The sequence below is a fragment of the Malaclemys terrapin genome, chromosome 2 (genome assembly GCF_027887155.1).
Source record: "Malaclemys terrapin pileata isolate rMalTer1 chromosome 2, rMalTer1.hap1, whole genome shotgun sequence".
In the NCBI taxonomy this organism is placed as follows: domain Eukaryota; kingdom Metazoa; phylum Chordata; order Testudines; family Emydidae; genus Malaclemys; species Malaclemys terrapin.
In genome coordinates, this window is record NC_071506.1 from 87,890,291 (window position 1) to 87,915,327 (window position 25,037).

General features: G+C 40.2%; 1 protein-coding gene across 3 annotated transcripts in view; it reads left to right on the plus strand.

Annotated features, from left to right (window-relative positions):
* The window catches only part of TWSG1 (twisted gastrulation BMP signaling modulator 1), a 44,654-nt gene extending 20,997 nt beyond the window's left edge, over window positions 1–23,657 (plus strand). For all 3 annotated transcript variants that reach the window (XM_054019253.1, XM_054019252.1, XM_054019251.1), the window contains 3 exons: window positions 7,460–7,559; window positions 11,711–11,977; window positions 21,741–23,657. In XM_054019253.1, coding sequence (XP_053875228.1) covers window positions 7,460–7,559; window positions 11,711–11,977; window positions 21,741–21,922 — 549 coding nt within the window. In that variant the 3' untranslated portion in view covers window positions 21,923–23,657. The remainder of the gene's footprint in view (window positions 1–7,459; window positions 7,560–11,710; window positions 11,978–21,740) is intronic.
* Window positions 23,658–25,037: the final 1,380 nt, after the last annotated feature.

A 25,037-nucleotide genomic window follows, 5' to 3' on the forward strand; every position in this document is an offset into this window, starting at 1 on the left:
AACACACCTAGTTGTATTTACAAATGTACAGCTAGCACTACACACTTCTTAGCAGCACCCAAAATTTCAGGCTCAGAGGACAGTCCAGCAGAGAACACTACTGTGGCTGACTGCTAAAGTGCTTTTTCAAAGCATAGCCCTCAATTGCATAGCTTCACATTGAGCTCTTCTATTAGCCCTTGAGTCTCGCTGGTCAGCAGACAGCCACTCCACCTCTGTCCTCCACCTGGGTGGCAGTTTCTCTTCCCTCTTGGCCTCACAGATGTTATGCAGGACACAACAGGCAGCTATATCCATGGGGCTGTTTTTCTCACTAAGATCCAATGAAGTTAGGGAACACTATCAGCATCTCTTCAGCCTTCCAAAAGCACATTCAACTGCTATTCTGCATTTACTGAGCTGGTAGTGGAATCTTTTTTGGTGCTGTTAAGGTGGCTGGTGTATGTCTTCATGAGCAAGGGGCAGCCTGGGTCCCCCACAATCACTACTGGCATTTCAATATTGGTAGCAGTGGTAATCTGCTGGTTGGGAACAAATGTCTCTGCATGGGAACAGTCCTGTGTTTTCAAAGATGTGTGTTGTGCACCTTCCCTGACCAGCCCATGTTGATATTAGTGAAGCATCCCAGTGATCCATCAATGCTTGCATAACCACAGAAAAGTAGCCCTTTCTTTTTATGTACTTTGTGGCAAGGTGAGCTGTAGCATTACCAACTCTCCAGAATTATCCTGGAGTCTCCAGGAATTAAGGATTAATCTTCAATTAAAGATTATATCATGTGATGAAACCTCCAGGAATACATCCAACCAAAACTGGCATCCCTAGTGGGCTGGTGCCAAAATGGTGATGTGTGTGCTGTCTATCGCCCAACTGCACTCTGGGAGCCCCATTGCTGCAAATCCATTCACTATGTTCCGCACGTTGCCAAGAGTCACAGTCCTTCCTAGCAGGAGATGATTAATAGTCCACTGTGGATTTTCTAACTCCAAAATGATTTCTCATTGATCGATAGCAATCTGGTGTTGCAAGCTTCCAGAGTGCGATCCCCACTCACTTCTCCACTATCAATGCAGCTCTCATTCTGGTGTCCCAGCGCTGGAGGACTGGCGTGAGTTCAGGGTGGCCTTTCACATCCAAAAGTTCTGTAGCCACTGCTCGTTGTCCAAAACCTGCATTAGGATGCGATCCAACAGTCAGTTTTCCTTTTCTTGGGCCCAAAAGCAGCGTTCTACTGTTTGCAGCTGCTCTGTGAACGCCATCACCAACCTTGAATTGTTTTTTCCTGTATCCCTTAGCAAACTATCATCAAAGAAATCATCGTGTTCCCCATTGTTGTAGTACTTCCTGTGGGTCTGCAAATACGGAAGAATCAAGCATACTGTAGTTGTAATGTTCATGAGAATAGCGCAGAGCTCTGCGGGCTCCTGGCTTCTGTCAGAGATGGATGACAGTGAAAAGTGCCAGGCATGTTTGTGGGATTTAAAAAAAAAATATGTGAAAATTATGGGATATGGATGGCATTATGGGATGGAGAAAGTTGCATGCTGGAAACTTGACCTTTAGGTCCCAGAGGTACATCATTTCTTTCTCACAATACATTGAGAACATTTCCGAAAAGGCATTGTGCCGGACGGTGGTGCGTGGCACACTGGGATACCTACCTGTGGTGCACAACACTTTGCACTGACACAAGCACTCTTGGTGAGTACATCCGGAACCGACGCAAGCAGCCAACTGTGCATGAGCGATACACAAACTTTTGGCATCTGTACTCAGCGTAGCTTGTGTCAACCAAAGTCTGTAGTGTAGACGTGGCCTTTAAATCTTGTTCTTCAGAGCAGAAATATCTTCATTGTGTGAACCTGTCTCTCTCCCACTTCATGCTAAATTTTTATGTTGAAAGACCTATTTTTGTGTAGCAAAATTTACTCTTTGATGTACCTTCAACAGTTCAGTTTGGAAAGCAGTGAAGTTTATGAGTAATATTTTTTCCACTGTATCCTCCCCACCCCTCAGCTATCAATAGGGTACAGTTTTCATTCAGCTTTACTTCACCCAGGTCTCATGCTAGCTTGCTTTAAACAGATTTACAAATATCCAGTGTGGATGAGTCAGTCTGAAGAACTGAAAGTGTGGGGTTAGAAAAACATATGGAAAAATATACAGTTCCTGCCCTAAAGACACACAATCAAACTCTGAGGAGGCAGAATAGGGAGCTGTGCATAGTACTAATTTACCTTTCCTTCTGTTTTTTCAAGTGGAAGAAGAAAAATGTTTTAATGTTGATAAGCATTTTCCCTTAAAAATGATTAAATTAATTGAATTTAAATACTTTTCGGTATAACGGAGTGATCCTCTCCCAAGACAGTTGATACAAAAATAGTGGTGCCAAGAAGCATCTTAATAAATTTTGGGAGAGGGTAAAGAAGTAAAAATGTTTAGTGTTTTTCCACTCCGTCATGTAAACAAGACTTTTACTATTTCAAAGTTTTAACTTCTGACCTTGGAATTTGGAAGCAAATGGTTGTAATGAGGAAGGGGAACTCAAGCTGAAGAAGAAACTTGTAGCAATAGTCGGGTGTTATCTGCTATGTGGTTCAGCCACTAGAAATCTTAGCCACACTTTGTCAGTGGTTTGCACAACTTTTTGCTAGAAAGCAGAGAATGTTGATGATCAGGGAATCTTGGGTTTTATTCCTGGTTCTGGAAGGGAGAGTGGCCTAGTAGTTAGCACTGCCACAACACACAAGTACTACACATAGGAAGCAAAAATGAAGTGCACAACTACAAAATGGGGAGTAACTGCCTACATGGTAGTACTGCTGAAAACAATCTGAGGTTATAGAGGATCATAAATTGAACAATTTGATGCAGTTTCAAAAAAGACTAACATAATTCTGGGCTGTATTAACAGGAGTGGCATATGTAAAACACAGGAGGTAATTGTTCCACTCTACTTTGCACTGGGTAGAGTGTTGATGAATAGATGAGGCTTGGATCTGCCGTATTAAATGCTAGAATCTGGTCCCAGATCTCTGTGATTTCTGTCTACTAAGGGAATAGCATAAAGGGAACATAAAGTGGTCAGATGGCCCATGCTAGAATTCCTCCAGCACTCCAACCATTGTCCCTATCCAAGGATGCCAGCCTTTCTAGCCCAAGAAGCTTTTCATAGGAGACTTTTTCACAAGCACCCTTGCACTATCTCCATTGTTGCATAAAAATCAACAAAACTATTAGATTATCTTCCTTCAAATTTCTTTGTAAAACCTGCTTCTGATGTGATACCTACAAAACACTCTGCAATGGCTAGGCAGACAGTATAGAGTTATTGCTCTTTACTACACCAACCAGAAGACATACTTCAAAGACACTCAAGCATAACTTGAAATAGGGCAACATTGACGTTGACAACTGGGAGTCATCAACAGCAGGTAGATCATGCTGGCGAGCCATAGTCATGATGGGGTTACCCAGTTTGAGATTAGCCACCATATGGATCTTGAAGCACAGAGGCTGAGTCGTAAACAGAAGCAGACTCAGCAGGTATAGATTATAATCCCTTCCTCAGCATAAAGCGATCTATGCACTTCATGTGGGAAGGACTGCCACTTGTGCATGGGTCTTTTTAACTACCACTGTACTCTCAAGGAGTTAAACCATTGCCAGTGTCATGTTTGGTCACAAAAAACAGTAAAACACTAATCATAATTGTCTCAACTATATGCTTGTTCTTACTCCTGTCTGTTTGTTGTATCCACTTGTTTTCTCTAGTCTTGTCTCTAAATGGTAAGTAAAGCTGACTGGACCACAGAATTTCCCTTCCAGGATCAATTATGAATAAGAAATTTTGTACAGATTTGGGATGAAAAGTCAAAAAGATTCTAATTTTTTTTGGCGGGAGGAAGCATCTCAGATTCCCTTCTAGGAGAAGAGAAATGGAATTTTTCTGCTTGCTGCCTGGGCAGCCTGGAAAGCTGTGGAACCAGGAAACCCCAGCTGCCAATGCCCCAGCTAGGCTGACAGCAACAGATTTGGGAAATCTGGAAACCTGGGCTCCCCAGTAGCTTTCTAGGCAAGGAGACGCAAAGCTTGGGAGCTTTCATTTACATTTTCCCAATGGAAGACCGAATGTTTCCAGCAAAATCAAAGTTTTCCATGGGGAAAATTTTGATTTTTGTGGAAACTGCATTTTCTATTGGAAAATCATTCTGACATAAAATTCATGACCAGCTGTAATTGTAAACTCTTTGGGGCAAGGAGCATCTTTTAATTTTGTATGAACAGGGCCTAGCACAATGGGGCCCAGAGGCCTGAATGAGGCACCAGACACTGTCACAGTAAGATTAACAAAAATCCTATTCTACAGCAAATTCAACTTCAGAAGGATAAGAAAATGAACTATCTTCCAAAATCCTCTTTCTAGCGTTGTTTCTGTAAAGCTTATCTTTAATGAAGATAAAACCAAATTGTTTGTCTTAAAACATGAATATTGGTTCTCTAAATCCCCTTTAACTCCTCACAGAGGTCAAGATGGCACATCTGCTCTATGCCTAGAACTCTTGCTCCTCTGTCAGAGTTACAAAACTAACCCTCTTTCTGTATACTCTCATAGTAGTAAGTGCTATGCAGGTATAGACCCCATATGATGAAAACAAATGACATCGCTGCAGTATATACTGGCAGCCATTTTGTAAGGGGCTAGTCAACACTGTTAAAAGGTTGCAGGGAGAGATAAAAGTAACTTCAGGTATTGCCCTGCCATTGAGTCCCCCCTTCCAATTTTTATGGCTTTACTACATTTTCCTATTTCTTAAAATGTTTTTTCTCTGTCCTGTGCTTTGTTGAAAGACCCACACAGACGAGAAAAAAAATGACCATATAGGGGGAACCGTGAAACTGAGTCTCTAATGTGCTGGCATATGTGTAAAGTAAATTGGAAACATTTTTCTGATATTTCAGTTCTTGAGTTCTGAGTTTTTAAGACCAGGTATATTTTTTTAAGTTGGCAGTGCTGCTTCAACAAATGGTGTTGAGCCCAATACAAAAAGGCACAGAGAAGGGTTTCTTTATGGCTTTGCATATGATTTACATTGTTACCTCTATTGATGTTTCTACATCAGTTAATTTCCTAGTGTTCTTACCACAGTGGGTTATAAGCTTTGTAGTTCTTAATTCTGTAATACACAAGAAATGTAAATAAGCAAACAAAACCCTATGTTCAGAATCTGTTGTCAGTAATTTGACTTGTAGGAAATAGAAGGTTAAGAATTATACACAGTAATTTTCAAATAAGGTCAAAGGGGACTGAACTGTTCTTTGCACTGCATTGGCTCTGCCTCGTACACTCAGGTAGATGGACCCCATATAGCCAGACCTGGTCTTATATATGTACTTTTGTTTGTTTGTTTGTTTGTTTGAGACCTTCTGCACAGTTAAACAGAGTGAAAATCCATTGATGTGTGCATATTTGCATTTGCCCATTTTGTGTTTTGCTGTGTTAGGAGAAGGGTGGGATGACAGTGGAGTGTTCTCTGTATGTATATATATCTTCTTACTATATGTTCCATTCTATGCATCTGATGAAGTGGGCTGTAGCCCACAAAAGCTTATGCTCAAATAAATTTGTTAATGTCTAAGGTGCCACAAGTACTCCTGTTTTTTATCTGGGAATCTGAGCCTTAACTTATTGAAGTTCAGGGTGAAGGTGCCCCCTATAATAACTAATACTCCCTTCTTCTCTCCCCCACCCCTTGTGTTTACACCTAACTGTAAATCAAGAGTGTATTGAAACTCATCCTTCTGCCGTACCAGAAAATATATACAAGGATAGCTTGACCATTGAAAGGATGTGGCAACCACACTCCTCTCCACACAATACTTTCTTAACCAGATACGTTCAAGTAGCTCTGCAAAAGGGTTTGATATTCCTTAACAATGACAGGTAAAGAATTTAAAAAATGGGATTCTGCCCTCTCACTGCTTCTTTTAAAAGATAGCAAGAAGGCCCCACAGCTGTTCCAAGCTTGTTTTCTGTGGTGCTTTTTTTTTTTTTTTTTTAATTTGGTTTAACTTAGTAATTGATATTTCTGATGTTTCTGTCAGTCTGGATTTTGCTGGAGTTTTCTTTGGAGGGGCCCAGAGGAGCTTTCTCAGCTTTTATTGGAGGAGTGGCATTATTGAATTTTTTAACAAAAAGAACTTCCTTCCAAGTTGTTTGTTGAGGTTTAAATTAACTGCATTGCTATGAAAAACCAACTCTTAGACCATCTGAATTAAAGACCTTTCCCCTCTCAGTTGCTCAGCTTTCACCTTGCGCTGTGATCTAATTTTATATGTGTTCTCCAACCAACCAACCATTCAGTCATTCAGTAAAAGCAGATTAACTAAACCGCAAGTTTCTAATGTAAAATAAATAAATAAAATAAGCGGAACACTTTTTATTTTTCCAGGCTTCCTTTATACATCAAAGGTGTTTCCATACTTAGAGACTCTGTGAGCACTTTTCCTTCAGTAGGACAGCTCAGCCAGTGCTCTCAGGCTTAGGTGATGTGTCAAAAATGCCTGAGTCCTCTCCCCAAAAAAGCACAACCCATTTTTCCTATGTTGATCATCTTTAACTTTCTATTATAAAAGAAAAAATAATGAATACAAAATCCTTCTGATAAACTTTAATGTGCTATTTGATTATTTAAATACTTTATTTCCATAAATTATTCAGCTAAATCATAGTAGTGTGTTTGTGATAGCAAAAATACCACTGCCATCTGTAAAGGGAAGGGACAAGTTATGTCTCTCAGTCATTATCAAAAGCTGGTCTGGACCACGTATCTGTCTTTTCTCTGTCTAACAAACAATATTGCTGTTAAAAATAGCCTGCAGGGCAACAAAGAGATATTTCTAAGAGCTTATTAAAATATGGTGACAATCTAGTGACCTTTTTCAAATATCAAATATTGTATAAGTAAACTTAGAAGTTGTACACAAATCTTGGGTTCAAGCGATTGCACCAAATGTGTTGCTATCAGAATCCATGGATGAAGCATCTGTGTGAACATTTCATAGGTTTATGAATATGCATATATTGCCTATAGTTATTTGTTGTTTGAGAGAAGTTACATTTTAGAAACCACACATTTCTATTTTGAAAAGAGAAAATCTCTTAGAACACCATGCCCAGGATGCAAAAATATTCACTTAGCTCTGCAGAGAGTTTGTAAATCCAGGTGTTCATGGGAGAAATGGTAGGTACATTCTCTCCTACGTGTAATGATTTTGTTCTAAATGCTCAGTATCCCAGTTGCTGATAAAAATGATATCCTGACCTTAAAGAAACCTAAAATAGTAAATATAGTCCTTTGTAAATGCAAAGAAATAATGCTTGCTAGATGAAGAATTGTCATAACTTATTAGTATTCTACATCTCAGAAAGCTCCAACATAATGTATTGTGTTTTCAGGAGCTATGTCAATGCCGACCTGGCGAAGGAAACTGTTCCTGTTGCAAAGAGTGCATGCTTTGCCTAGGCACACTTTGGGATGAGTGCTGTGATTGTGTTGGTAAGTTCATTATTTATTACCTACCACTACTGCTCATTGCATCATTTCTGTAATTAGATTACAAATTTTTCAGGACAGGATCTATATTAAATATTTTAATAAATAGCACATTATGAGAGCAGAATAGCTAATTATAAGCAAGTAGATATTACTGGGTCACTTGATTACATTATCTGTGGTATTCCTGATTTTATTCTGTTTAATGTCATGATAACTGATTTGCTAATTCTGTTTTAGATTATGGACAACCCCTTGATTTGTCACCTGAGGGGAACTTAGTACACAAACAGTGTTCAATTATCACATTTTGTGATCCAGTGGAAGTACTAACTACAAAGTGCCGTTAGAAATATCATACAAACAGTGGAGCTTAAGGCTTGCTGTCTTGTGAACCCTGAGAGCTAGAAACAAATACTCAAAAACTTTACCAGATGCTTACTAGCCAGAAGAGTAAACTTACTATCCAGAAACGGGTATGGAAGATGAGGGTGAGTGTTCCACCAGTGAGGCTGGGGGGGGATAAAGCCCTGACAAGAAGCCCAGTGCTTGTAGCTAAGGCTTCTACTAGTGAGCGCTATCCCTGGACTCTGCTTAGGGATTCCATCTTCTGTATTAGCCACATGCTTATAGGTGTCTGATATATTAGAAGTTTCAACCCTCCTCTGGATGCTGGAAAGGAAAATTAAATTCCTTTTTTTTCACTCAAGATCCTCCTGGCTGCTGTGAGAGGGGCAAGTCTCCATTGTTCTACCTTCCCCACAGCTTCTGTTTGATTGGTTCTCCCCTCTATTGAAGATAATGAATAGCTACAGCACCTGCCTCCTCTACTGCTGCTCAGAGCTTCCCAAGCAATAGCATGAAATGGACATGATTGTTGGTTGTTCTGCTCTGGTCATTGGGTTTTGACTGCCCACTTTGAAACTGGCCAATTAACTATCAAAACTTCACTTTGCTTGTAGTTTTGCCACATATCAGCAACAGCAGAGGCACTGCAGTTGTTGGTAGGCAGATTCAAAAAGAGAACTATACCTAGACTTAAACTAGATTCATAGTTGGAAGATTATTTTTGCAACCACGGGACTAGAAATTTAACTTCTTAAATGAAAGCTTCAGGTTTGCAGAAATTGATGACTGAGGCACTCATGCTCAGCAGGGGATGCTTTCAGCTCAACATGAGAGTGTTGAGTCCTGCAAATGCTGCTGAACAGTTGTAATGTTTAGCTTTCCAGGGGCATAAAGAATTTCCAGCTCTAGGAGGCCACATGAATTTGGAACTGAAAACCACATGAACTGGTATTTGGCTTTTTTTCATTGTGACTTTTGTCCTTACTTTTAGTGGGCTTTTCAATATATAACCTTCATTTTTGTTAACTCCCAGGGACTAATAAGAATTTTTATTTCTAGTTGCCATGGCAAGCCCAAATAACATTCAGATCTTGTATGAAAACTGCATGGGGGGCGGAATGGGGGAGACACTTGTGAAGTGTAAGAATAGTAAAGCATGTTCCTGTGTCATGTTCAACCTTGGAAAGTCCATTCATCTGGGGGGGTAGGATGATTTAGTGGGTCCATTGCTTACTGCCTTCTGCAAGATGTAAGTTTTAATATTAAAAAAAAAAATACATCTAGCCCTTATGGTTGTGGAGAAAAGCTTCCAACAAAAACTAAACAGATACAACAGCAGCACGAGAAAGATTAGTGTTTCACAGATTGCTGCCCTGCAGCAGCTGCAGGAGTGGAATTACAAAGTTTTTGGTCAGTTTCACTGGTGCTATTTAGAATTCTCTTGATAGCTTCACAGTTGTCCTCAACTGAGTCTATTTCATGCTGCTGCTTGGGTGAGCTCTGAGCAGCAGTAGAGGTAGCTCCTAGAGCTAATGATTATGAGAGCAAGGAATCAAAAGGAATGTATTAAAAAATGGAGGCCAGGATAGCGATGAAGCAGCATAGATCCCTACCACCCTTGCAGCAGTTGGGAGTCAGGGAACAGTGAGGGAGTGTCTGTGGCTCATAGAAGAGAAATCAAGAAGAGCTTCACTTTTTTCAGATACCTACTATCTGGATGCTACAAAATGGGGAGTCCCCAATTAGGATTCAGGGAGAGCACATTGGTAGGAATTTAAACACCCTTCCCTTTCTCGTCTGCTGATAAAAGGAAGGACACTGGGTCCTCTTGTTATAGTTTGTCTTCTGGCCTTTAGCTTAGCTTTAGCTTTAGAATCTCCTGTGCCTAATGGCACATGTGGCAACCCATTTTTCCCACTGCTGTCTGTCCAAAGCAAGATGTTTGACTCTACTGTAAGTTGTCTCCATTGTGGCAGCATCTTTTTTGATTGTCCTGCAATAGGTCATTCTTCGTCCTCCACCTCTTCTTTTCCCTCCAGGTGGGATCCAATCTAAGATGTACCTTGTGCTTCTGCCACAACATAGCCTGATGACATGGCCAAACCACTGTAACCATTTCTGTCTGAGTATTGAGTCCTCATTCTGCTGGCCTGTGTGGTGCAACACTTCCACATTGGTTACACAATCTCTCCAATGAACTTCCTGTTGTGTACTTCCACCATCTGCTGTGTTTCTGAGGCATACAGTAGTGTTGTGAGGACAATTGCATTGTACAATCTCATTTTAGTGTGTATATTTTTCATCTTACTCTGATAGATGTTTGGCAAATGGGAAAAAGATCCACTGACTTTGCCAGTTCTTGCCTGCACTTCTTAATGATCTGTCCATTAGTAGATATTGTACTTCAAAGATAGATGAAGTTGTGAACTCTTTCATACGCTTCTCCACCAATCAGACATCCATCAGTGTTGGCAGCATTTCCTTCTCTTTCCATGATCTTGGTCTTCTGCGTACTGATACAAAGTCCCACTTTGTCCACTTCTGCTTTTATGCTCACAGAGAGTCTTTTCATTCCATCCAAGTTGGTATCTAAGTCTCACCGCTTATATCTTGCACAGACAATATGAGTGCACTAGGCAGCAGCCATTCCTGTTCTCATCCCAAAGTCTGTGACCATGCAGAAGAGAAGTGGGGATAGTACACAACCTTGCCAGTAGCAATCTTAAATCATTCCCTGTCACTGATCCGTGTGCTGATGCAGCATGCAGATTCGTCATACAAAGTGTATATCACATTAACAATGTTTGCTGGAATTCCATAGTGTCTCAGGATCTTCCAGAAGGCTTTTCTGTGGCCGCATCAAACACCTTCATAAAGTCAAGGAAGTTCTGGCCATTAGATGTCTGGCAATGTTTTCAAGCTCTATATATGAATTATTAATAATATAAGTGGGGGAGGTTAGAGTTGAGGGTGTGGGAGAGAGCATAAGTATGGTATTGAGAGCCTGGGGAAATGGGGGGAGTGAAAGATAGAAAATATAGAGGCAGAGCCAGAGAACATAGTGCAAGGAAAAAGAGAGCTGAGCAGGTGTATGGGGAAGAAAGAAAAGAGGAAAATGACTGGAAAGCACTGAGGAAGAGGTGCACTATGATCTCAAGTAGAAAAGAAAGACGTGGAGTAAAGATGAAACAAAAGCAAGAGAAAGAACAACATAAAATGTTGACATGAATATTGTATTAATTGTAATACACAGTAAACAATTATGTGTTCCTTTCATTTCCGGGAGGCCTGGCTTTAGGGAAGTGGCATTATAGGTATTTTTCACCCTGGCTCTTAGGTTTTGGATAAACTCTTCAAGTTCTGATCATACTAATGTAAATAAATATCTGTTTTCTTTCAGATGCTGGTATTCTAGTATTGTAGTATTTTTGTTCAACAAAACAAACGGCTTCAGTTGAACTTTTCATAACAGTAATGGAGTAATGGAGAAAGGGAAGCAGAGTGCTGTGCACAAAAGTTCTTGTGGTGTCTTCATTTATGTACTTCAGTGTTGCAAGGCATCTCACTTAAAACTTTGGTGCATCACTGCAAAGATGTTAAACCCAATGGGTGAAATACTGTCCCTAATGAAGTGTATGGAAGTATTTCCACTGATACTATTGGGGGTCAGGATTTCAAACCCCCCCTCCCCTTTTTTTTTTTTTTTTTACAAAAATTAATTTTATTTCTAAATGCTGCCCTTCCTGGGGGCGGACAGGAAACAGTTTTATGACTTTTTTCATTTTACACTTTTCATTCCTCTGCAGGTATGTGCAATCCTCGCAACTACAGTGACACCCCTCCAACTTCCAAGAGCACTGTAGAGGAGCTGCATGAACCAATCCCTTCCCTCTTCCGGGCACTCACAGAAGGGGATACTCAGCTGAACTGGAATATTGTTTCCTTCCCTGTTGCAGAAGAACTGTCACATCATGAGAATCTAGTGTCATTTTTAGAAACAGTTAACCAGCCGCAGCACCAGAATGTCTCTGTTCCAAGCAACACTGTCCACACACCATACTCCAGCGACAAAGGTAACAGTTAGTTGTCTAAAGGCTAAATTTCTAGTGTTACCTTTATGAAGGGGCCCTAAAAAGGACAACAATTTTTTATTAACTATGCTCAAGTGCGCTAGCGTCCTTAAAGTACAAATAAAAGATATGGACCCTGCCCTGAAGAGTTTGGTGTAATTTCTGTCACAATGTGACAGACAAAGGGGGAGTAACACAACAGCATGGGCAAAGGGAGGAGCATATGACAGTCTTGGGGGGGGAATGAACCATAAAACAATTTGTCAACATGGAATTCCCCCTCCAACATATGAGGTTTCATCAGTTCACACCACTCTAGGTGGGATAATGTAAAATGCTGTCAGAAGCTGAAGCAATTGCCTCTTCTGACTCAGAGAAAATCAGACTCAGATCAGGAACTACACCTAATCTATCCCATAGTAATACAAAAGTAGGCTGCAGGAACAGTTTTAAATATGTAGCTTTAAAGAGCTAGAAAGGAAAAATTCAGAGAGCTGGTGTTTTTGCTGCGGGATCTGGAATAGAGGTTAAACTCGTGGCTCCAAGATGGCATGTTTTGAGCATCTGAGTGACAGTATCAGAGGGGTAGCCGTGTTAGTCTGAATCTGTAAAAAGCAACAGAGGGTCCTGTGGCACCTTTAAGACTAACAGAAGTATTGGGAGCATAAGCTTTCGTGGGTAAGAACCTCACTTCTTCAGATGCATCTTTCTTACCCACGAAAGCTTATGCTCCCAATACTTCTGTTAGTCTTAAAGGTGCCACAGGACACTCTTTTGCTTTTTGAGTGACAGAATGATATTCCAGGTAATACTGGATTAACTGTAGATCTGAATGAGTGTTATCTCTTTATTGGCATTGATTCAGGGGATGTATGTGATTGGAGGAAGGATGATAAAATATTGATTGCCGGGGGAAATGATGCCAAATTCAGTTGTAGTGACAATAGTGGGGGGGCTGAGAGACTCCTTTTCTGCCGGTTGATTTTTTTTAAACACAATTTATGATATTTTCTCCGACACCCTCCCATGAAACTTAGAGAAACTTCTTAAACTGTTCTTTCGTCTTATCTAAATGATTTCTTAACACTTATTTTTTTTTTAAAGAGGAATACCGTCTGATTTATTAGTCATATCTATAAGCAGTGCTGTGTTTGACTGTTGGTAACTGTGTGCTGGTCTTCCTGTGCTGGCTCTTTTATTTAACTAAGGAAAGGAATACAATTGATAGAGACCTATTGCATTTCCATATAAGTGTGAACCTCTGACCTAGTTTTGTTTCTAAACAAGACTGTTCTTCATTAAATGGAACTCAGAGAGAGACTTTTCTAATTTCCTTTGATTTTAAGGAACATTAAGAAAATAAATTAATTCCAGATGCAGGAAACCATATGGTCAGAAAACATCTACTTCATATCTGTGTTTGACATTATTAAAATATTTGCTCTCTGGTTTTAGAATAATGAAAGTAACAATGTTAAATGGTAAGCTGCAGAAAGCCATATGTGCACACAGTACAATATTTAAAGATGTGAATTATATAGTAGAACCTCAGAGTTACAAACACCTCGGGAATGGAAGTTGTTCGTAACTCTGAAATGTTTGTAACTCTGAACAAAACACTATGGTTGTTCTTTCAAAAGTTTACAACTGAACATTGACTTAATACAGCTTTGAAACTTTACTTTGCAGAAGAAAAATGCTGCTTTTAGCCATCTTAATTTAAATGAAACAAACACAGAAACAGTTTCCTTCCCTTGTCAACTCTCTTTGTAAACTTTTCCTTTATTTTTTAGTAGTTTATATTTAACACAGTACTGTACTGTATTTGCTTTTGTTGTTGTTGTTGCTGCTCTCTGCTGCTGCTTGATTGCATATTTCCTGTTCCAATTAAGGTGTGTGGTTGACCAGTCAGTTTGTAACTCTGATGTTCGTAACTCGGGAAGGCATTTGTCAATTTTACTTGCTGCCTTTTTGGATGAAAAGTTGGAGTTTTTTTGCGGGGGGAATTTTCTCAAGACTTTATGAAAAGGGCAACTTGTTCTAATAACAATTTGCATTTTATTCATAGTGGGAAAGGTCCAAAATCCAGGTGTTGTTTTGTCTATTTAATGAGACTGCCTGTTCCATAAGCAACATTGTATTCAATATTAGGTTCAAAGATCAGCATGCTACTGCTAAATTCCAAGAATGACAATTGAGTTAAACTTAGAAATAGGTACTCAGTGGCCTTTATTAACAGGCTATGGTAGGAATTCAGCACAGAAATAAAAGTGAACTTTTTATTGTTAAGAAACTTGAGCAGATCTAATCCTTTTGAGATCTTCAGTGATTGTAGATGGGGAAGGTGTAAAATTGCTTCCAACATCATGTACTTGGAGGAGGAATAGAAACTGCTGGGCAGTATGGACATACAGATAATATGCTCAATCACAGTATATGTAACTTGTGCAGGAAGGCTTTCATACAGCTTGTGTAAGCACAAGTACTACAAAATACATATACATGGTATTCAGACTCTCAAAACCAGATAAGTAGGACAGTGCATAGGCTAACCAACAACAGCCATATTGTTTCAAGCTAAAACATCTACAAGAAAAATGCTCTGCTAGAAATACCAACATATCCTACAGTCAGCGATGCTCTTCAGTCCACTAAGCCTATGGAATCCCATAAAGCCCTGCATATCTAGGGCCCTGGATGCCAAATATCCATCAGTCCCACTACTAGTGCTGCTAACAATTGTAATGGGGCTACTAGAAAGACATTTGGGCTTTTTGCATGCTGTAGTTCCTCTCTGCTCAGTTTGTCTTCCTTCTGTGGACACCTGCCATCTGGCATTAGCATTGCATGCTAAGAGGGTACGGCCCAGATATCCTCTTTCTACCCATGACTCTTTTATTTGTTGTCCATAAGGAGCAATGCTGGCTTCCATATGCCCCCTCCACTTTTTCCCTAGCTTTGGAGCTGGTGGTGTGTTGTCAATAACTAGAGGTTTGAAAGAGGGGATTGTCAGAGGTGGATGGGACCCAGCTTATTGTACGTTATTTTGTATAGGGTCCCACAAAACTTGGAATGGGCCCTGCCTAAAACTACACTTGCCATGTTCTGCCACAGCCTCTCTGACTGCTTTGATTCCATACAATGCTTATGCAGAGATTGAAACTAAACTTGTCTGAGGTGTTGGACTTACTTTTTCAGTACTCATCTAGAACTGAAAATAGTATCACTAGCCCAAGGGACCACTGAGAGTTGTAATGACAGATACCTCATGAACCACTGGGGCTAGAAAGGACTGCTTTATATCACTTGGGAAGCTGGAACTTCTCTTCCTTTCTAGCCCTGGCACATTGCGAGCTATTGGACTTTCAAATCACATTCTGTTACCATGCTGCTGATTTCCTCACCAACTTGACTCTGACACTTTAGATATTATTTTGAACTTCTGGAACCAGTGGTAATTGTTCATACCAAGGGTTGTCAACTCTTGAGTCACAACTTCAGGCTGTTTTTCTGGGAATCACATTTTTTGTTCCACATATTTAGCTTAAACTCCTTTTTGGTGGCCTCAGAGCTCAGAACTTGCAGTTTTTAGAATGAACTTAATTGTCACAGGTGATGACAGAATCTTGGCAGCAGGAGGAAGGATAGCAGAGTATCTTTTGGCAGCTGATTAAACAAAATCCATAGTGCAGGGAAGGGTGTCTTTACATTAACCATTGGTTACTCTCTGGATAGGCTCTGAATTCACCCTCTTCTGGAACGCCAACCAAGGAAGAGAGTTTGTCACCAACAGTGTATCTAGCTTACTGAATACAACAGGTGGATGTTGAACTAGGTCTCTCTTTTATCATCCTTAATTACCAGAAAATTGTATACTGGTTTATTTTGATAATATATTTATCTCTTTTGTTAAGTGCTTTGATCTACTGATGAAAAGCACTGTATATGACTACCTAATTATTTTCTCTTACGAGAAATGTATTGTGTCTCTTTCATTTGTTGGCAACGCTGTAAATAAAGTTTGGCTTGGAGAGGATCAGAAGAATTTTTCATCTCATAGATAAGATTTTAAAGACAAATATTGCACATCAGACGTGGTGTGCTCTGAACTTGTGACTTCCCAAAGTACTCTGTAGTGTAGTTCTTTTATAATTATTGCTTGCACTGGAAAACATGAAGATTGTGACAACATGCTGATGGAAGCATGAGGCTCTCCTGTTTTGATTACTTTGAATTCAGACTTTGTTGTACATTATTCTCTCTGCCACACAAACCTCCCTTTATTCTGAATTTAAAAAAAAAAATCTTCATTTTCTGAGATAATGAGTTATTTATCTGCAGTGTTTTCTTCCCCTGAGAACTTTCTCTTCCACATTCCTTTTTTGACATATGTGAAAACTGTTACTGAAATAAGTAACATCCTTTTATCTACAGTTAGACAATCAAGTGGATGTTTTACATAATTGGTTCTTGAAATTGATAACAGTTAAATAGATTTTCCAGAATACATTGTGAACCTGTAGGTGTAACTTTTTTTACATGGCCCCATTTCACCAGTCCAAGAAATAATCATTTTAGATAAGGGCTCCTAAACTTGCTAGAAGCAACAGGCAGAATTCCATCGCCTGTCATACATGAACAAAGATTTGTTCTTGGAATGCTGGATGAGAGAGAGTCAATGATGTAGCAGAAACAGTGTGCTTGCTTTGTTCTTTTTTCTGCATCAGACAACTTGTTTGTTTCTTTATTCTATTGTTATGAGAGATTTTCAAATGCAGAGGAGAGGGGAGGATCCAAATATGTATTCACAGATGATTTGGTCTCCTTGGAGCAAGGAATTGGTGACTAGGACTATTAAAAGCCAACTCAAACAAAAAGCTTCCCATTCCTGAGAAATAACCATTTTTGAAATTGTACATTTTGTTAAGTGTTAGGTCTCCTTTATCACTCTTTAAGTATAAATCTGCAATGTCAAAGTAAGGAGGAAAACAAGTCCAACTCCATTATTTGTAAAGGTGCTATATTTTGATTGTAGTAAAGGTTTTGACAGTCTCACATGACATTCTCATGAACAAATTAGGGAAATATGGTCTGGAGCAGGGGTCGGCAACGTTCGGCACGCGGCTCGCCAGGGTAAGCACCCTGGCGGGCCGGGCCAGTTTTACTTACCTGCTGACGCGGCAGGTTCGGCCGATCGCGGCCCCCACTGGCCGTGCTTCGCTGTCCCGGGCCAATGGGGGCGGCGAGAAGCCGCGGCCAGCACATCGCTCCCCCACGCCACTTCTCGCCGCCCCCATTGGCCCGGGACGGCGAACTGCAGCCAGTGGGAGCCACGATCGGCCGAACCTGCCGCATCAGCAGGTAAATAAAACTGGCCCGGCCCGCCAGGGTGCTTATCCTGGCAAGCCGCGTGCCAAACGTTGCCGACCCCTGGTCTAGAGATTAAATTACTATAAAAGATGGGCGCAAAACTAGTTGAAAGACTGAGTTGTCTTTGCTCGTTGTCAAATTGGGATTGTGTATCTGGTGGGGTCCTATACAGGTCTGTCCTGGACCTAGTTCTATTAAATATTTTTATAATGACTTGGATAATGGAGTGGAGAGGATGCTCATAAAATTTTCAGATGACACCAAGCTGGGAGGGATTGCAATCGCTTTGGAGGACAGGATTAGAATTCAAAAGGACCTTGAAAAGTTGGAGAATTTATCTGAAATCAACAAGATGAAATTTAGTAAAGACCAACACAAAGTACTACACTTAGGAAGGAAAAATCAGATGCACAACTTCAAAGTGGGAAATAACTGGCTAGGCATCAGAACTGCAGAAAAGGATCTGGGGTTATAGTGGATCACAAAATGAATATGTCAGCAATGTGATACAGTTACAAAAAAGGCTTAATATCATTCTGGCGTGTATTAACAGCAGTATCATCTGTAAGACACAAGAGGTAATTTCCCCACTCCGTTTAGTACTGGGAAGGCCTCCGCTGGAGTACTGTGTCAAGTTCTGGACGCCACGCTTTAGGAAGGATGTGGACAAATTGGAGAAGAGTCCAGAGGAGAACAACAAAAATGATAAAAGGTTTAGAAAAACCTGATCTATGAGGAAAGGTTAATAAAAACTGGGCATGTTTAGTCTCGAGGGAAGAAAACTGAATGGGGACCTGATAAGTCATCAAATATGTTAAGGGCTGTTGTAAAGAGGATGGCGATTAATTGTTCTCCATTTCTACTGAAGGTAGGAAAAGAAGTAATGGGCTTAATCTGCAGCAAAGAAGATTTAGGTTAGATATTAGGAAAATCTTTCTAACTATAGGGATAGCTAAGCTCTGGCATATGCTTCAAAGAGTGGTTGTAGAATCCCTGTGATTGGAGGTTTTAAGAACAGGTTTGACAAACACTAGTGAGGGTATACTTCATCCTGCATCAGCACAAAGGGATGGACTAAATAACCTCTCAAGCCTTACAGTTCAATGCTTCTATGATTTGGTATGGATTAAGGATGATGTCAATAGAGCTACCATAATTTGTAAAAATTGGCTTTTTCTTAATAGTTCATAATAAATCACTGGCAAATGGGAAACTGAAATCTGTATCCTGGAAACAAAGATCTTTCCTCCCTAGTGTGCATGTTAGTTTGTTAGTGTAGTTATTCAAAAGTGCTGGGCTGCTGGTTGCTTTTTCCCAAGAGACATGACCTTTGTTTTTGGAGTGGGGAGAAATGTTGATTATATTAAGAATTATGTGGACTTAAGCAAACAAATCTATAAATGTATGCAGTGGTGTTTGTGGCTGTGTCGGTCCCAGGATATTAGAGAGACATGGTGGGTGAGACCATATTTATTGGACCAACTTCTGTTGGTGAGAGAGACAAGCTTTTGAGCTTACATAGAGCTCTTCTTCTGGTCTGGGAAACATACTGAGAGTGTCACATTTAAATACAAGATGGAACAGATTGTTTAGCATAAGTAGTTAACACATATTTCAAGGGACCATTCAAGGTGAAGTGGCCCATTAACTAAATAAAATCACTACAGTCTCAAATGAACTCACACAGGAAAATGATAAAAAATAAAAGCACCCTCTCACCTGTAGGTGAACACTTTTCACAAAGTGATCACTCTATGGCTTGGTCTACACTACATACTTACTTTGGTATAACTACGTTGCTCGGGGGGGTGAAAAATCCACACCCCTGAGCGATGTAGTTATACTGACCGTAACCCCATATGCAGACAGCGCTATGTCAGTGGGAGATCTCCCACCGACTTAGCTGCTGCCTCTCACGGATGTAGTTATTAAGTTGAGGGGAGGGCACTCTCCTGTCGGCTTAGAGCATCTTCACCAGACGTACTACATCGGTGCAGCTGTGCGAATGTAAATTTGTAGTATAGACCTGCCCTATTAGTCCTCATCCTCAAAGGAAACTTGCAAAACTCTTTCAAAAGACAAGCCTGGAAGCTTAAATTCATAACTTTGCTAGACACTAAAAATCATGGACTGAATAGAGACACTGGATTTATGGCTTATTACAACAATCTGTAACCCATTAACAACCCCCACAGTTGCACCCCCTTCTTTTTCCCATTATGACTGGTGGGGTGTTAACCAACCACTTCACCTTGAATGGTCCCTTGAAATATATGTTAACTACTTATGGTAAACAATCTGTTCCACCTTATGTTTAGCTGTGACACTGAGTATGTTTCCCAGACCTGAAGAAGAGCTCTATGTAGGCTTGAAAACTTGTGTCTCTCACTCACAGAAGGTCATCCATTAAAAATATATATAAAATAATAGCTTAGAATTTGGAATGTCTCTTTAATCCATCACTTCCTTTTTTTCTTTAATTGGCATGTGCCTTTACACATTTGCCCAAAATTTTTTTAGTACTAGAGATGATTTGCTGACTAGGAAATGGCTATCCCCCCGTTAATTGATCTCCTACTTGTATTTAGCCCCTCCACAGCAGAGCTGGAAACCTCAGTCTAATTGCTAGATAGTGTAAGCTTTCACTAACCCTGGCACAGGGAAGCCAGAAGAGCAGAGGTGAAAGTAAGCCGGTACACCCCGGTACGGCATACTGGCAAGAGCCAGTTTGCTGTACTGGGGCGGCCCAGCTTCTCCAGGGGGCAATTTAAAGGGCCTGGGGCTCCCAGCAGGGGCTGGAGCCCCAGGCCCTTTAAATTGCCACCAGAGCCCCACTGCTGGAGCCCTGGGGTAGGGCTGCGGGGCTCTGGGGGCTATTTAAAAAGTCCGGGGCTCCCGCTGCTTCTACTGCCCCGGCCCTTTAAGTAGCTGCCAGAGCCCTGGAGTAGTGGCGGTGGGGCTCCGGTGGCTATTTACAGGGCTGGGGCCGTAGAAGCAGGGGAGCCCCGGGCCCTTTGAATAGCCCCCGGAGCCCCGGGCTGCTGCTGCTACCCAGTGGGGGGGGGGGCACTTACCTTATAGGGTGGGCTGGGACTGGCTCTGACTCTGTCAGCCACGCCCCTTCTGCCCTAGGCCCCACCCCTTCCAGGGGCCAGAGCTGGCCCCAGCATACCGGTAAGTCACTGGACTTACTTTCACCCCTGAAGAAGAGTGAGCTTGTCGGGGATGCTGCAAAGAGAAGCTTGCAGCTGGGATTAAGATTAACAGATTGAAGGCTAGAGATGATGCTATGAGCATCCAAGAAGGAAGCTTAGCATGGAATTTAAGGCGGCAAATGGGAGAGTTGGAATTGGTATAGGCATCAGCAGGAAGCAATCTAACAATTTCTCAGCTAAAAACTGGATTGGTAATCTGTGGTAATAAAATACTGTAGAATAGAGAAATGATGGAACTAATGAAACATGATTATATATATCTCCACTAAATTACTTGCCTTTTTTAATCTGATCTTTGATCTATGTATTATCTGTTTAAATGATAAATCGCTGTTAAAGCACTTTGCAGACTTGGTATTTCACAAAAATTCTATTAAAAATACTTTTAGCTTGCACAGGTAAGCACTCAACTCCGGAAATGCCAAAAATAGGTTTGCATGTGCAATCTTATCTCTGCTCCCTCATGTATGTAGTTGGACTGTATTGGAATCCATGACCATATTGTCTTTCAAGCAATACAATATTCCTTATGTTTTTTGTATAATCCTAAATATAAATCTGCAGCATCTTGCAGTACTGTGTAGAGCAGAGTTCATGAAAACCAGGCTTTTTAAAGGGGGTACATCTACACTGCAACTGGGAGGGCACTTCCCAGTGTGAGTAGACAGACAAGCACTAACTTTGTTTGAGCTAGAATAGCAAAAATAACAGTGGAGCCAGAGGTAGGACAGGTGGCGGCTCAGACTGGCTGCCTAAGTATGTATCCATGGGGTCCGGGCGGGTCTGTCTGCCTGTGCTGGCAAGCATGATCCAAGTTGCAGTGTAGGCGCACCCAAGACATTCGGTGATTGAGGCAAGGGCTCCTGTGTACCCCTGCCTTATCCACTCTGCATTTTACAATGTGCACTTTGTAATGTGCAAAAAGTGGTATGACCATGTACTTGAGAAATAGTATATGATCATAGAAGTAAAGACTACTGTACTACCTACAAGGGCGTTAGAGCCACAATATGAAGAAAGTATCCAGGCTGATAGAGCAGGCCCTATGTTCTCACCTCTTCTCCTCTCCTCACCCTTCTGTTTCCCCTGTGGCACGTAGTTTGAATGACTTACACTCAAACATCTGACAGCTACATACTTAACTAAAGTAACCTTTTTAAATTTTTTCTCCCTTTGTTTAGAAAACATGTGCACTGTGGTCTATTTTGATGACTGCATGTCAATACATCAGTGCAAGATCTCTTGTGAGTCCATGGGAGCATCAAAATACCGGTGGTTTCACAATGCCTGCTGTGAGTGTATTGGGCCAGAATGTATCGACTATGGCAGTAAAACTGTAAAATGTATGAACTGCATGTTTTGAAGCAGAGAAGCAGTAGAATAGTAATGTGGAGGCCAAAGCAGCGTCTCTTAATTAAAAAGATGGGGATTGGAAGTATTGCATTATGGGATATGTTCTGGGAGCAACTAAACATGAATGATTTGAGAAAAGATGTATACAATTCAAAGCATAGCTGTAATTTTTTTTTTCTTTTTAAATCCTGTAAACAATGCTAATTGGCAAATGTTTCAACTGTATTGTTTATTTTTTCCTTATTCTTAGTCGAGTAGCATAACCATCCTCCTGCTTCCTGTCCTGATTGTTTTGCTTTGATCTGAATATATTGCCTATACTCATTTTCAGAATGTAATGTTGTATTTAGCAGTTCAGAATAGTGAAGCCTCAATAAGATTCCCATTATTTAGAAGTTCCACAAGTGCTCAAATAGATAATGCTCTTCCATGTATGTTTTATAACTCTCCAGTATAAGAGCCATAAGACTCCAGTGGCTTATGGTCTTACACCAGTGGCCCAGACTCCTATTGTGAAAATGTCCTCAAAAATAAGAAAACATTTTTTTTTTTCAACTTCAAAACTGGAACTGTAATAGATAAAATCCCAGCCCTAAGCAGGGTGTCCCACCCACTACAATACCATGTGTGTGACATCATTCCTCCAGCTGTTATATGCCTCCATTCCTGCAGGCAAGGTATTGCATTTCATAAAGAAATCTTGTTCCCATCAGTGCACTCTTCTTATAAACCAAAATAAAGCTGGTAAGTTTAGTCATGTCCACTTGCTATTGCACTCTTTGTGGGTTGTCTTATCCCTGGAAACTCAGTGCTGTGCTGCAAATTTGGAAGGTGGTTATTATGAACAGAAAAAATAGCATGTATAAACTGGGAATTAAACTGCATATCCTAATAAGCTCAGCAAGTTTATTTGTTGAGTAACTGGCAGTTGTCACATTACCACATTTGGTACTGCTCTGTGGAACACTTATTCTAACTGTTTGGTTTGGCTTTGAGGTTGGTTTTGATTCAGATTTATGATATAAAAGGACTTAATGGGGAAGTAATTATCTCTGAGACAAATGAGCATTCTCTGAATATGGAACACTTTGTCCATTTTGCTGTGTTTTAATATACGGAGTAGTAGGCAACTGCAAATTATAAGGTAATTACTATGGTACCATTAGGTTTTTCCTGTGATGATGGCATAGAAACCACAAGAATAAAGTCTGAGTACAATTGTGATCTCGCCAGAAACTCATGATAGTGTTTATAACAATAACGTTTTTTAAGTTTACTAATTTTTTATATAGATGAATTTGACTATTCCTGTTTCTCCCTCTCGCCTCAATCTCTCTAGGTCAAACTGCCTCCTACCAACATGTTCCTAAACACCGAGATCAATTATTTTCAACTCTCATTTTATTTGAAAAATTGACTTGGGGAATTTTTAGTTATCCTGATACATACAACTCTTCAAATAAGAAAAATCTAAAAATGTCTGCTATTGTGCAGGACTTAATTTTTTTAACAGTTTTCCAGGTATTACTTGAAAGCTGGAGGTTTGCTTAAACTTTTGAACTGGTGGTAAACAAAACTTTTTCCTATCTAGTTGGGATGTATGGGGAAAAGTTTTGAATTCATGGTTTCTGGGCAAAGGGCAAAGATCAGCCTAAACTGAAGGAAATGTTATTTCGTCTTCTTTTTATGGTTTGTTCCTTGCATCTTTTCCAATTTTTTTTTTTTTTTTTTTTTTTTTTTTTTTGTGCAAAGAAATTCTTCATGAATTTCTTATAGTGAAAGGGGAGAGAGGATATGCTTATGTTGTGAGTATCTGTATTTTGTGTGCTTGAGGATTATACATTATTTCTGACCAAGATTTAATAAAACATTTTACAAGTGTCCCTGCAAATCAGTGACACACTGAAGGCTTTGCGTTATCATATACTGGATTATTTGAAATGTAAAATATTGTGGTTTCAGATTGTCTATTTGGGACCCTGTTGCGTGGATTTATGACATCACCCTTCTTTACATTATGATTTTACTTCAAGATCAAGTAGGAGGGATAGAGAGGTTGTGTGTGGAGGGAGACAGAACCTCTGTTTTAAAGAGTTAAATGTCCATAAAAATCATGGAAAATCACAATTTTGTGTGTGTAATACCTTGAAAAGTTTTTGCTTGTAAGGACAGTCCACTTTAAATTAGGTTTGCTCTATTTTTGTAATGTATGATGGTCTCCGGAGAGTCTGTGCTGTAAACTCAGTGTGTCTGCAAATGATCTATGGCAACATCAGATGTATTTTCTTATATTTCATTTGTTTAAACAAGTATTTTAATAAATAATGAGACATTATTGCATTGTGTGATTCTTTTATCACTGCTGCGTCTTCCTAAGCTCTCAGGGCAAAAGCTTTTAATGGAGTTGAAGTATAAATTTATTTTAGTGATTTCACTAATTTTAATCCTATTACTGTAGTCTCAATTGATAACTTTATTTTTCTTAAGGTGTAGTGACAAAGTGCTTTTTTAGCAGCTTGAAAATTTGTTTTACAGATGAAATTGTAATTTTGCTTCTAACTGAATGTATTTACTTTATATAAAACATGAAACCTACAAAATGCAATTTGTGTAACATTCTGAAATTTTCTTATCTATGAAAATCCCGTTATAGGAGAATACTATGTAATTTACATGGCATGGAGGGAAAAATAATAAATATTTTATTGTTGGGACACATCTCAGTTAGGCCCTAATTGTAGGAAAGCACTTAAATATGGGGTTGAAGTGAAGCATGTTGCTGAATTGGGGGGCCTTTCGGTACCTGAAGCAGCCCAGAATCCCGAAGGTGAAAAGGACACTTAAAGCCACCTCTGCCCCACCTTCCCCTGAGCTGCACCTTCTATCTTGCATTTCAGGGAGGCACAGCACAGAATTTTAACACACTGGACTTAGCCCGGTGATACTGTGCTTAAACCCATTGAATAAGACCCTCAGCTGGTGTATATTGGCTTACCTCATTGACATCAATTGGATGATGCCCGTGTGCACCAGCAGAGAGTCTGGCCCATGGTGTCTAAAGCCAGACTGTATTTTGACATATAGAAGATCACCCTGCATGCCCATCACTACTGCAGTGCACACAT